At 41.7% G+C, this 15,280-nt stretch overlaps 1 protein-coding gene across 1 annotated transcript; it reads left to right on the top strand.

The window, feature by feature from the left end:
* The first annotated feature begins 13,617 nt into the window (after window positions 1–13,617).
* LOC105228062 (glyceraldehyde-3-phosphate dehydrogenase 2) lies at window positions 13,618–14,944 on the top strand. Its single transcript, XM_011207672.4, has one exon. The coding sequence runs from the start codon at window positions 13,828–13,830 to the stop codon at window positions 14,824–14,826; it is 999 nt and encodes a 332-aa protein (XP_011205974.1). The 5' UTR covers window positions 13,618–13,827; the 3' UTR covers window positions 14,827–14,944.
* The last annotated feature ends 336 nt before the right edge of the window (window positions 14,945–15,280 follow it).

The following is a 15,280-nucleotide window of genomic DNA, read 5'->3' as shown; positions in this document are numbered from 1 at the left end:
TAGTTCCAGGAGGCATTGCAAGGTTCCAGGAACTGCACCAAAGGCAAGGAGCAAGCGGCATTGCAGGCTTTCTTAAAGAGCTAACGACCAAGCCAAACCACTAACCAATGAGTGTTTTTATCTATATATGTATACAAGTATATGTATACATCTATAATGTCTGCCTACAGTTTGTCAAAATATTCTTATGTAATGTTAAATCAATTGAGCTAATTATCACTTGCCACTGGATTAAGAGCTGAAAATTATTACAGCTTAAGCCAATTAACACTGTTGTAAAGCAATGTTTATTTCGAAAACCTTTAATTAAATTGTAGTTATATTGAAATCAATGAATTATCAAAATGCAACAAGCAGACTTGCCACAAGGCCGGCTATGCCTGCCAGACGCACCAGTGACCAAGTCATTAAAAGTCATAAAATTACTGTTAAATACATAATTTGTGCGAGTCAATGAATTCGCATTTGTGGCATAAACACGCACATGCACACACACATTCACATGGTAAAGGCAACGCATAGCCATTGCTGGCGCTAATTTCGAATGTTTTTGCATTTGCGTCGGAAAGCGCATCGCTGATTTATTGGCAACGCAGGCCAGCGAACTGATAAGACCCGTTAAGTGGCGATGACAACGGCGGCGACGGCGATCAGCTACAAATATTTACTACTTTCATTGGCCAATTATCGCATTTAGCGCCGGCAACTGCCTCCGCTGCCGCTGCCATTGCGGCTGGGCAATTGTTGCACACCAGCACCACTGCCACACGCCACTTGCCACATGCCACACGTGCAATATCAGGCACGCCAGGCCGCCGCGCTTACCGTCGGCACCGTCATAGTTATGCCACAAGCACATAGCGCGCATACCGCATTACCGTTTGGGCAGCAACCACATTATCGAAAATGCGACGCGGCAACCAACGCGCTTGCCACACAGCCCCACACACATGCCGCATGCCAACGATACGCAGCAACGCTCATATCGCACTGCATTTTCAATTAATAATATTTTCATATTGTTGGTGCCACTATTAAAGCGACTGTTGCCACAATTATCATCATCACATATGTAGGCGCGTGTAAGTGTCGCGCGCTTGTTGCTGTTACTGTAGCTGCTGGTGTTGTTACCGTGTCGCGCTACAGCGCATTTATTTGTGGCTAGCATAATTTGGTAAATCATCATTAACGCACCTCCACCGCGCCGCGCCGCCGCCGCCGCTGTCGAGAAGCTGCTTGCCTGTTATACGCGCCTGCCTCAAACTGCCGTTACGCGGCTGTGATTGTTGCGCGTGGCGACTGACTCAATGGTCGACTCGTTCGCTGGCTGGCCGCAGCAATCTGCAATTGCGGCCGCAAACAAACCACTCGACGGGATTTTCGGTTTTCACGGTTGCGGCGGTCAGCGTTGATGACAGTGCGTGCGATAAATCCGCCAATGCACGCATGCCGCACATGCAGACTAGATTTAAGTACAGAGGATGCTGCCACATTAAAGACTGACAGAAGTGCTGGCAGAAAGTATTGGTAAATATATAGCAAAGACACAAAAACGAAAGGAAGGAGTTTAAAACTAAAATAGTATTCATTAGACTGTTTTTGCTTACATTTTTCTATACCTTCGATAGATTAATATGCACAATTGTATTACGAATTAACTAGGATATTTGGTATCTCTTCCGAGGGTGTTGATTGCTTTTTTTTTACGTGGCGGGTTCCAAGCCCAGCTCACAACAACCCTGCCTTCTCAGCTCGTCTTCAAACGGATAGCGTTTGGCTACTCAGAGGATACTTGGTCTAAGATCGGAAGTCGTGAGCTGCTTGATATGTAAGATAATCAATTCTGGCCACTCCCAAGTGAATTGCAACCAGAGAACTTTGCTTGCATGAACATCTACATACACACGACTCCATCCTTCTTCGACGCTACGAGTTTTCGAGAGGAAGGTTCTGCGAAAGATTTATGGTTCTTTACGCGTTGGCCACGGCGAATATTGCATTCGATGGAACGATGAGCTATATAAGATATGCGACGACATTGACATAGTCCAGCGAATTAAAAGACAGCGGCTACGCTGGCCAGAGCATAACCAAATAAAATTAAGTTCCAAGTTGCGGAACGGATTTCGCGTCAAATTTCTCAGATCATTTCTGGAGAAATTTTGGTCAATATATGAATGCAAACTTCTTCTTACCACTACAACAGTTCTTACTTTTTTGTGTCATGTACTATATGTGTAGTATGATGGCGACTTCAATCCCGAATTCACGTTTTTTGAGGTTATCCATGATTTTCGAACTAATCTTTTATAAATTGAGAAGGCAGAACCTTGCTTTTATGCAGGTTTATCTGAAGAACGTATTCTGTTAAGATCAGACTTCTTCTTGGACTCGGGTTGCATCTCCGTTTCAGTCACTTCTACATCAAGGAGCTTCAAGGTGGCTTCTAGGATCTTACTTAGATCCTTTTCGACCTTTCGCCCTTCCATCGTGTTTAAATTATCATCGGCCGCTACGCTATCTTCCCGAACCTTCTGTGCAAAATGTTCTTGTCCACTTTGTTTATGTGGAGTATGTAGCTCTGTCTATCATCTTTTATGTCTGGGTTGATGACCCTCAACACCATTCAATCATCTGACGGCACTTCAGGATTTTTCCTTTGAAGAAACAGCAGTGCATCCCGCGGTTTTATTGTACAAGGTATAAGCAGCTTCGCTTGCGGAATACTCGGGATTCAGCTCCGGTCCACTACCTCGATAACATTCATATTCCACAGACTTTACATCTTTGCCGCCACTGCTCCGTTCATTTTTTACGAAGAAAGCATCTAACAGCTTAGCTTCACTGCTTTCCATCGCTTTTGTGTGATTTTTGCAAGGGGTTGCTCCGCTCAATGAGCACTTCGATTTAATGCCTCTTCGCTATCTCACTGACCGATGTTGTAGTGATGGATGACGCTTTTTCCTGGTTGTTTTGGTTGTAACATCAAAGAAATATTCCTAAAGTAAGTAAGTCCAGAAATGGTGCTTAGTTGACAGTCCTTGCCCGTATAAAAATCGGAGTCTGTACTAGGTATTTAGAGCCGAGTGTCATAAGATCGGCTGGTCTCGCTTGACGTTTACATTTACAGCTTCATCCTTTCGCTGCGGCGTTAGGCCGACCCCGATATATCGTTGGCGCGGACAGTAGCCTTTTGGTTGGAATTCCCTACTCATTCCGATTCACAAACTTCGGATTGTTGGACGAAGATTCCGGCCGCGATGCGCAGTAAGCTCGATCTTCTTCATTTTTGTCTTAGCTCAAGCCAACCTCTTTTTTTCTTCCTTCATCTGGTTGGACTTGCAGCTAATCCTATCATGTACTCATGGACTTCGACCGCGACTTTATGCATAGCTTTCGTCTTCAACCCGGTCTTGGTGGCTTTTGCCATGAGTCAAAACTGTTATGCCGAACCAGCATCCTTTGCAAGCTCAGGAGAAAACAGAAATGGGATAGTACTAACGCTTTCAAGGTCCCGGTCTTCATGGATCTTAGCACCTCTGCGTTGTAAAACAGGTTTGTTAGTGGACTAAAACTGCTTCGTGCTGCTCGCTTTACAGCAGAGGTGTTAGCAAATACTTAATAATTGTTTATATACCATTTGAAGCAACAAACTACCGTTTCTCGTTGAAAACCGGCGATGAAATTTGCAATTTTTAATATTTTTTAAATTTATTTTTGCGATTATCGATTTTGTTGTAAATTAATTTACTATAAGCAATAACTGATGAATTTGCCTGGTAATTGAATTTCATGCCGAGATTTAGACTTGTCCTTTTGTTGCTAAGCGCTTGCTTAGCACCACGCCACACACACACCAAAATTTATAATATTTAATATATTTTTCCTAATAAAAATGACATGACAAAGAGTTAGGCATAACAATTTGCCTTCAATCAAGATAAATTTTCGTATATAATGAATATGTCTCTTTTCATAAGAAATATGCACAAAAACAACAATATATCTATGTGCCACTTGTACCCGGGCAATAAAAGTATATGCTGTATGCACATACATTTTTATGTCAACTTTACCGTTATGTGGTATATGTAGCACATATATGTGGATATATATCATATGTATATATGTATATACATATATGCAGGTATGGGTGTGTGAGTGTGTGCTTGCATTTAACTAGTTAACTTCGCGCCCCTTTAGGCCTCTTTGTTGAGGTGTGAAATCACGCAACTAAATAAACCATGTGCGAAAGCAGCAAAAAGATTGCAACACAACTACACCAACACACACACAGACATGCGTGCATGTGGTGATAATGGAAATCAATTAAAAGTGACAAAATTGCCTCAATCCAAATGCAATTGACGAACAGTGAAACAACAATATGAACAACAATGCAACGGCATTGTAGGTGTTGTTGTTGGTAGTGTTGCTGCTGCGCTGCGCCAATCACTCACTCACTCACACCGATTAATCTCCGATTAGATTGCAACCAATAGCGAAAAATCTCAAAATGAATAAATTGCCTAAATGCAGAAGAATCTGCTTATGTACCGCTATTATATACTGGACACAGAGAAAGCAGAACACATACACACATAAGTGTTGGAAGTGCAAAAATGCTGCTGCTGCTGCTCGTGCAAACATGCCACAGTGTCGAATTATATAATTTTGTGTGTGTGTATGTATGTGTGTGAAGACATTTCTGTGAAGACACAGTATATAGCTCTTACCAGCGCCTTGAAGACCCATAAATATGGAATTGCCTGCCTATAAATATATGCGTACGCATTAACATTAATATCACATGCAAGGAATTTTTATGCTCACGCACACGCACGCACTTGGCCAACATATGCAAATCGAGCGCACACACACACATACATGTTTGTTTGTAGAAAATTGCCAATGTCTCTTACTTTCGCAGGCGCCTCCTTGAGAAAATTCGATTAAACCCTCACCTGCAATTCATTAGAAAAACAATTCGTAGAAGCCAGTCGCCCTCGCCTCGCCTCGCCTTCGCCTGCAACCACAAGCAGCGATGCCTTTTAATCACTACACACACACATACGCATGTTTTTGCTTAGTTGCACTTTTATGCATGTGTGTGTGTGTGCGTGTGTTTGCAGCTTTTCACTTGCTTGTCTGCTCTTTCATTTTTGACTTTCCTCAATAGTTCTTGAAGTTTCTTGATTTCACTCTTTGCTTGCGCTGTGCGCCGGTTAACGGAACCAGCAAATTTTGCTTTAATATTTTCCTTTACTGCGAATTTTAGTTTTCTGCAAATTTTCGTTTACTGCAAATTTTCGTTTTCTGTAATTTACTTCGAGTTTATTTCTCGAACGTTTTCTTGCTTACTTTAAATGCTATTTACCAGGCTCTTCGCCCCTCAACCCTCTGGGTTAAGCATATTATTTCTCCATTTTTTCAGACAGATTTTATTTAGATATTTTTTGCAATCTTTAAATTGAAAGTTATAAATTCTTAGATGTCCTATTCTCACATATTACACGCCATGGCGCCTCTTCGTGCTTTCTTTCGCTCTCTTACTATTTCCATCTCTCTTGTGTGCTTGTCTTTTTAACTGTATTAGGCCTTAAGTTTTAACAGCCCCTTGCAATATCCTGGCAGGAAGCTTAGTTTCCAATTGCAACTTCATATGTGTATGTGTGTGCGAGTGTGAGTGCAGGTGACGTATTAATTGTCCGAAAAATGTCCATGGCTCGTGTGGTCGTGCGCTCGTATGTGTTGCTCGGCAAACAAGAGCAGCTGTGTGGGTGCGTGTATATAAGACTCCTGCCTGTGTCAGCCTAGACATCAACTGTCTTCTGAATGCCTTTACGTCTAATTTCGTGACACATTGCACACTCACACCCGCACCGATGAACTCCTCAAGTCAGTTGACCAGCTGCAGTAATCTCTTGTTTGCTTTCTGAATTTCTAGAACAATGTTCTTATAATTGTGTGCATGTGTTAGTGGGACAGTATATGTAAACTGTGAACTGAATAAAATTCTGCGCATAAAATTAAGAAACGGAATATAATTCTCGGAATTCTATATCAGCTGAAGAAACGAATGTGCAACAACGTATAAATGAACAATATGAATGAAAAAAGTTGCAAACTGGGCTGAAACAAATTTGGTTTTAGTTGTGGGGTTTTCGAAGCATCTCTCTGTGATATAAGTGTTTTGAGTTGGGAGTTGAAAATATTGATTCGTATTATACCTTAAACCACACCTTAAATATGTGGAAGTCTCACCTAGTTACATTATAGCCTTTTCTCACAGGTACTTTAAGGTTATAAATGAGAAAATGAATGCTGCCTTTCGCACAGCCGTTTGCTCAATTAACGACCAGCTGTTGTACTTGCTTGTCTTCTTCATTTTATATCTTTTCTGATGACTAAAATTCTTCAACGGATTGCCATTTTATCTAAGCACACAACTAAATTTATAGCCCGGACAACAACCATCAGAGTTAGACACAGACAAATTTGCAGTGTGGACAACAACCCGCTGAGTTGTATTTAAATTATTTTAAATTAGCGCTTTAATTGAACGAAGGTCGGTTAATTGATCAATTAACTCCTGTGCGATAGGGCTATTACTTGCTTATAAATCCGGAGAGTGATTGAGTATATTTTGGTAGAATTTATATATTCACTGATCCAAGTGGCACAGGTCAATTGAAAAGTGCCCGCTCTACCATAGTAAAACACATTTCTTTTCTCTAACTCGTTTTTTTTGATTCAACATAATTCCCTTTAAGGGTGATATATTGATTACAGAGACCTTCCAACCTTTCTATGCCAATTTAGAGTACTACTTGTTCATTGCCTCCAAATTGGACTCAGTTTCGGCGATCAGCTTTTCATTATATGAAAATTTCTTCCTAGTGAGCATTCTTCTGAGGTCAGAGAACAGGAAATAGACGCTGGGAGCCAGTTCTAGAGAATACGCTGGAGGCTGAAGCAACTCGAAGCCCAGTTCATGGATTTTTGTCAATCGCTTTCACGGACTTGTGAGACGATGTGTTATCTTGGTTAAACAGCACTTTCTTTTTCTTCAAATGCGGCCATTTTCCGCGATTTAGTCCAACGTTCCAACTACGCTGTGTAATATTCACTGTTGATGGTCCTTCCTTTTTCAAGGTAGTCAATCAAAATTAATCCATGCGCATCCCAAAATACTGTGGTTCATCACGTGCAGTCCACTCGGATAACTCTCTTGGACTTCGAAGTAAAATGATGGAGTCATGTTTCATCCATTGTCATATATTGACGCAAAATTCGGCTTTATTATGCTTGAGCATCTCCAAGAACTACCTTGAATCATCAACTCGTCGTTGTTTTTGGTGAAAAGTGAGCTTGTGAGGCATCCACTTTGGACAGAGCTTTCTCATACACTAATATTCCTGAATGTTGGGCTGTATAGTATACGTTCAGTTGATATCTTTAGTGTGCCTATATCCCAAACAACTTCACTTCACGGTTATCTGAAATTATTTTGTGTACCGTTTTTGATGTTTTCGTCGCTAACAACCTCGTTGACAGCATCACTTTCCATTTCTCTGTTTATGAGACCCAATTTAAAGTATTAGCTCAGCCATGTACATTCTCAAACGAGTCTAGATATCTTAAAAAACCTTCAACTAACCCAACATACTCGTGTATAGTCTATCATAGTCCAAAAACTTAAGTTTTCGGATATTCATTTCTACAAGCCACTAACAATTTATAAAGCTAATGGCATACCTGGACCTGATAGAGAAATTGGCAAAGAGAGTTTAATAGTATGTACTATCTATCTGTTCTGTATCTTTATATATCTTTCTGCACAGAGCTTAAAGCCATTTGTGAGACGGAGTTGTTTTGGCAGAACACCTTGCATCAAATACCTTTTATATTTTCAATGAACACACACATCACTAACATAAAAGCCCTTTGCTGCCTTGAAGATGTACCTTAAAGAGCTTAGGTGCACTGAGGCAGAATAAAAATCAATATTTGAATGCAAATTGAATGAATTGACAAAATGGTTAACACGCTCACCCATTTCTAGCCACTCTTGCATTCTCACACTGAAATTTCTATGTAAATTTACTTTGCAATACATAAAGTAAGCGAGACGTGAATATATTGCGCATATTCTTTAAAGTCCCTGAAATAATTGGTATTGTGAGGGAAAAAATCTACACCAAAAGCACACTTATGTGCATTCAGCAAGATACAGCGCCTTCACATAGTTATCTATTTATAAATGTCTGTATGTATTGGTGCAACATGCTCAGCACAGCAGTGCATACACACATGCAACAGCTCTCAGTAAAAATACTTTATTTCCATTACGTGCACAATGCGCCATTTCACCTAGTCAACTTAAGGCATACATTCAGGCGCACCAACAACATAATAAACACTTTAAGGCTATTTTTGTATTATCAAGACAACGGAAACGGTTAAGGAAGCATAGCGTATGTGGAAATGCATGCGGAAAAACTATTGTTGTAGTCACAAACGCTGCAATGGCGCCTGCAGTTAGTGGCATGCTGATTACGCAAACAGCAGCAAATAAATAAATATGTACACGGCGCAGCGCAGAAGTTGCCTACTTATGGGCTTAATTAGTAGGAAATAGCGGAGAGAACACTTCACTGTTGTTGTTGTTGTCCTTAGGACTTCTTACTTTCCAGCCTGCTTGACAAGTCACGTCAAGTCAACATTTTAGCTGCAGTACAGCAGCAATTAGCCGGCTCAGTTGAAGCGTCAACGCAGCGCCGCTATTTGCCAAGCAGATGAAAGCCTACTTCCAGGCTTTGTGCCAAAGAAGGGCACTCACACACGCCAAGTGCCGTCTAATGAAGACAAATTACCGAAGGGCATTCTTATGCAATAATTAAGCAATGCAAAAGACTTCAACAACGACAACAACTTGAGCGGATGGCTATGAGCCGGTGAGAGGCGCGCTGGTAAAGCAACTAAAAGTATGTTAAAGCGCGCTGCAACAAAAAGAACGGAGGAGCGGATTGAAAACGCAGTGGAAATGGCTGAAAGAATTTGTGACATTCTTTCAAGTGCCCAAAAGTGTGCTACACGACAGCAGCTGAAGCTAGAAAGGTAACTAAAATGAGAAAAATGCGATTGTGCCACAAATTTTTAATTCAAGTGTATACTTTTGTGAGCGCTAGCTAAAAAATAATAATTAATTATGGAGGTTTTTGTGGATGATTTTGTTTATGTATTAAATCATCCTACGAGCTAAGATAAGATGGTTAGTTTGTCTGTGGTTTCTGCTATGATTGGCGAAGTTAGTTAGTCCATGGCTTCTCCCAGGTACCATAGAGTCCCATTCGACTTTTGAACATGCTCAAATGCTTCTCGTAGAATTAACATTTTGGAAAGTGCTTTTAGGCGCACAGCTTTGAAATTTCACAGCAGCGCTGGAGTAGTGTCTTCTGCTGGCGACAGTTGTTGGCACGGTGGGGAAAAAGAAGAAGCTGCCGCCACTGTGTGGTCGTTTCCATTGCGCGACCACAATGGATTTTCGCGGTTTGCATTGACGCGCTCCGCTGAGTCGCTGTTGTTGCATGTTTTTGAGCGCTGAGTGGCGCATATCAAGCACATACAAGGACACCCACACATACAAACGCATCGCATACGTAAAAGGACGCACTGAGAGACAAAATGTATGTAGTTCACCGGAAATGCGAAGCAATTATTTTACCAATTCACCAACAACTGACCACCTCTTCCGTGCCGTGAAGCTGCTCCGCTCGCAGCGCTTAGCCCCCCGCGTCTAGCAAACAGCGAACATGTGTGCGCGCCGCCGCAAGTGCCGCTTGCCACAAAAAATACATTTTTAATATTTATTTTTGACGCTTTTCTGTACTGTGAAGTGCGTTTGCTGTTGTTGTTGTTGCTCATCTTTTTAGGTCATTTTCATTTTGTTATGCGTTGACAATTAAAAGAGTTTGCCTCCACAGCATTGTTAGCTGAGAGAACGGTAGGAGGGTGGCGGCAGCGCCGCTTTTTCACAAGTATATTCGCTCTATTATTGAGCACGCATCGTGTTGTTGTTGCCGCTATTTTTGGCTGACTGATGACGCTTGATGCTTGCTGGCGCGGCCAACTCGGCGGGGGCGTACAGAAGACGGGCGGCTGGGCTGCGCTGCTGCGTTTGTGTTAATGCTGCTTGGCTTGTTGAAAGGAAATGAAAATTGTTTTATGCGGTCACGCCAAAAAGTATGCAACGCGCGCTTCACTTTGCATTATGGCTGTTATTGGTCTAGTGCTCTTCGTCGATTTTTAAACATATATGCGAATATATGGAAATATGTGCGCAAAATAGCCAGCAAATACTCAGAAAGTTGCACGGCGAAAACGGAAAAAACGCGAAAGCGGGTTTACACATGTTACAAGCGAAATGAATGAATGATGAATGCGGCCCCAAGCGCGCCCCACCTCACCCAGTCATTATGCACTAGCTGCCGCTTCCCACAGCTTTGCCTCAAACCTATGAAGGCGCGCTTTTTTCGCTCAAGTTCCCATATGCCTCTCTTGCGTTGCATACTTTTCGGCGTGCACGCCCGTTAGGGTAAGTCGCTGCCATTGTCATTGACATCCAGTGCAACAACAACATTGCATTTGTTGTTGCATTTGTTAACAAGTGTTTCAACGCTCGATTAATGGAAGTTAATTAAATTTTTAATGCGGTCAATAATCATTTTCTCTGCGCTAGCTGCCTGCCAGGCGAAGTGTGTGTGAAAGCGTTTTATCTTTGAGCGCGCATGATAAGCGCAGCGGATGTGCGCTGTCTGCGTGTATGTGTGTAGCTAAGTGCAAATATTAAAAAGTAAGCGCCACAAGGTTGACAGCAGCGCAACGCTTTTTCATTTAATGAAACTGGCAAGGCAACAACAACTATTGATTTTAATAATTAATTGTTTTGTTTGTCAAGTGCAGTACTTGATCTCTTAAAATGTGTTTAAATGCAATGAATTATCACAGGTGAACAGTTAATACGATAACAGCAATGAGAACAAGGTATGTGGAAACATAGATAATACAAGGACATCGAACACGGTGCAGTCAAAACATAAAGTATTTTCGTGCGATATCTAAACATTCTAAAGGTTACTTGGTCAAAGAAGAAGATAGAGCGGATAGCTATTGGGGCTGCTGGATGGAAATAACAGACACCATTCTATAAATATTGGTAGTCGAAAAAGTATTTTCGTATTTCTAATCAAACTCCAACATATTTTGTTTATACCTATAATGAACTGTATTGAACAAATATGTACCATTTTGGTCGGCCACTTTTTGCCATTTCTCCGTTAGAAACATTATTCCATCAGTGTAAAACTTTTCTGGTTTCTCGACGAAAAACTTCGACAAGTAATTTCCACAGTCTTCTTATGCCACCAACTGTACTCTATTAAGGGAGTTCTGCATTGACCAAAACAAATGTTAGTTCGATGGTGCAAGGTCAGGACTATATGGTGAATGCATCAAAACTTCCCAGTCAAGCTCTCCCAGTTTTTGCCGAGTCATTAAAAATGGGTGTGATCTAACGTTGTCCTGATGGAAGACGAAGCACTTTCTGTTGATGAGCTCTAGCCGTTTTTTTGATTACTTGCTTTAATCTCATCAGTTATTTACAGTAAAATGTAGAATCAATCTTTCGACCAGGCTGGAGCAGTTCATAGTGGATGATTCCCTTACATCCACCAAACACTCAGCATAACCCTTCGAGGCGTCAATCTTAGCTTTACGACCATTTGTTGAGCGTCACCGTGCTTGGACCATGACATTTTTCACAACGAGGACGTGATATGTAGATGACTCCTCCAGGCTATTTTTTCACGAACATAATTGTCTCTATCTCCCTACCGAAATTCAGAAAGACTCTCCAGCCTAAAAACCTTTACAACTTTTTGTTAAACTTTTAAAAAATTTGCATTTTTGTTTTATATTAATTAATTAATGTTTTATTTAATGTTTAACATTAATTAAATTTTCGAATTATGTTTGCTTATTACTGAAGAGTTCTTTCATCAATTTCTTATTTGTCAAATTTTTAATTCCGAAATACAGTCATCTTATCAAATCATCAGCCTGGTATTTGCGTGGCCGAATTTTATGCAAATAACTCTACAATATAATTTGCAATTCAAATGCCATTTAATTTTCGCCCGAGCAATAAGAATCCTTTTTAACAAATGTCTTACGCACATACACACAGGGAGTTAAAATAATTGCACGCCTAATAAAAAGAAGAGCCGCAAATGTGCCACAAAAGTCAAATACTACTAAACAACCAACGCGGCAGACGGCCAACCGCACAATTATGCTATTTATTTGCGTGGGCGAATAAACTGCTCAGCCAAATTCAAATGAGTCGCATTATTAATTGTACGCGCCAAAGCAAGCGCAGCGGCTCGCTTTGTCAAAAGCGTTCGACTTGCCACAACGAACGTCTTCGACGCAACTGCTTCATTACAGAAGATGTTAAGATTGTCATTTGCTTGTAAATTTTCTACAAATTCTATGCTAATGAGCAATGAAAGGAGTTGCCTAAGCGCTTTGCGCCTAAACGTATGCTAAACAGCGTAAATAGCGTTCCAACCGCAACGCATTTACAAATCGGAATGTTTGAATGTGTGTATGTGTTGGATAAAGTGCGCATTGCCCGAACGCAGACACATCAATTGATTTGCATTTACAAATATCACCAAGGATATTTACGACAGCAGGTCCATCACAATTTGGGGGCTACGTACCTCAGCTATGGTCGCATTTTCTTGAAAAGTCTCAATCTTGTTCGTATAATTAATGCGTTTTAATTATAACGCCTCTACAAATACAGGCGCACTCCCAACACCACCAACAATAACTCAATTTTCATTGTCACCTCGTTGAAATTGCCCAAGTCTGCACCGTCTTGATACTTACGAAACTTCCATCAGTCTGCTCGGCTTCTACACTTCAAATTGTCTTCGTATTCGGCTGCTTGTTGACGCCTGGCTACGCCTATTTAAGGGTTAATTGGTGTGGATTCCTTACGCAACTACCTTCGCTACACTTCACTGGCCTTTGGTCTAAGCATCGCTTTCCTTTATAGTTCTCCCCTTTGTGTGTGTGTTCCGTGGCCGGGTATGTCCTGTTTCGCACTCGTAATTAATTTGAGACTTATGCATATTACTTTTTTGTTGTTGTCAACTAAACTACTTCGAATTTAATCCATCTGTAGAGCATAACATGCTTTCCTCCCTGCTCATTCTTGTTCAACGCCTGAAATTATGCTAAGATTTTGTATATTTTTTAGTTTTGTAAGGCTTAAACTCGAGTTTCTCTTCTGTTCTTCTTTTATATTTATTAATATTTTCCCTCTTTCTCCCTCCAGATCTGCATTTCAAAGGTTGGGGTCACATGGCAGTAAGTCCCGGTACATGCTATTAACATCTCTCCTCCGGTAACAGCTTCGGAACTCGAAAACTGAGGAACTGTTAGCGTGAAGTAACAATTTCGAAAACTTCCTAGGCATGTATTCACTGATCGAAACCCGAAAATTCTCTTAATTGCCTAGAATTGGCAATCACTTTTTTGAAATTGCTGTCAGCATTTATTTTTAGAAAGAGGCTCTTTTCGTTTATTCAAAATTTCTCGTGTTTTTCATTTAATTTTTTTGCTTGTGAAGCGTTTTTGAAATCGCAGTAGACAACGAAGTAAATTTCGAAAAATCATAGACATTTGCAAAGGCGAGAACTGTCGCAGTTTAATTCCAGTTATTTTCTTTGAACAGCTCGAAGTACATCCATAAGCATGTCACGCATCGGCATCAACGGTTTCGGACGCATCGGTCGTCTTGTCTTGCGCGCCGCCATTGACGACTGCGCCTTCGTAGTGGCGATCAACGATCCCTTCCTCAACCCACATTACATGGCGTATCTCTTCAAGTACGACTCGACGCACGGCCGCTTTCCGGGTGAGGTCACGGCCGAAGATGACTGTCTCATCATCAACGGCACCAAAATCAAAGTCTTCACACACAGCGATCCGACCTTAATCAATTGGTCCAGCGCCGGCGCCGAATACATTGTCGAGTCCACCGGCGTATTTCTGACAATGGAAAAGGCCGCAGCGCATTTCGTGGGCGGTGCACGTAAAGTCATCATTAGCGCACCTTCACCGGATGCGCCGATGTTGGTGGTGGGCGTCAATCTGGATGTGTACGACAAGGAAATGCGCATAGTTTCAATGGCTTCCTGCACCACCAACTGTCTGGCGCCACTGGCTAAAGTCGTCCATGAAAATTTCGAAATTATCGAGGGCTTGATGACCACCGTGCATGCAGTCACGGCCACACAGAAGGTGGTGGACGGCCCAAGTGGCAAACTCTGGCGTGATGGTCGTAGCGCCGCACAAAACATAATACCCGCCACAACGGGCGCGGCTAAGGCGGTCGGCAAGGTTATACCTTCGTTGAACGGCAAGCTAACTGGCATGGCATTTCGGGTGCCGGTGCCAGATGTGTCTGTGGTGGATCTAACGGTGCGCCTCAATAAGCCAGCGCCATACGAAGCAATCAAGAAGAAGATACAGGAAGCGGCAAACGGACCCTTGAAAGGCATAATTGCCTACACCGAGGAGGAGGTGGTCTCATCGGACTTTCTGCATGACATAAACTCGTGCACCTTCGACGCCAAGTCGGGCATATCACTAAACGACAAGTTCGTGAAACTGATTGCTTGGTATGACAACGAGTATGGCTACTCGAGGCGCATCATCGATCTCATACGATACATGCAGAAGAAGGAGTAAGACGAAAGACAAGGCTGGGAGCCAGAATTTGGAATGAATTTTGTGTCGAATGTAATAGTTTTGCCTTGTTTTGTTTGAGTTTTGTTTTTAAATTAAATATTTATTGACAATAAATGAAAATGCGTGTTGAATAAAGGGCAGTGGCTTGGGTAAGTGCTTTTAGAAATTTCCCAACGTACTATAGCATAGTTTACCAAGCATGTGTATAAGCCATTTAGCGACTAATGAACGCCTTCATTAAGGTCATTTGTGGTGGAGCGCTGCAAAGTGGAAGCCCATCACTAATCGCCAATTTCCAGGAATCGCTGCTCGTCGCTGCTGTGTGAATGCATACAAATTGAGATCCTTAAATTTCACTTCCCGCAATGAGCTCCGCGCCAAGCAGCAGCAATGAATGCGCTGAAGTGAAAGAAGCTTGCTGCTTGCTGCTTGGCTGTCGCATCAACGCTTCAAC

Source organism: Bactrocera dorsalis, chromosome 3, assembly GCF_023373825.1.
Source record: "Bactrocera dorsalis isolate Fly_Bdor chromosome 3, ASM2337382v1, whole genome shotgun sequence".
In the NCBI taxonomy this organism is placed as follows: Eukaryota; Metazoa; Arthropoda; class Insecta; order Diptera; family Tephritidae; genus Bactrocera; species Bactrocera dorsalis.
This window is presented reverse-complemented; position numbering and strand designations above follow the sequence as displayed.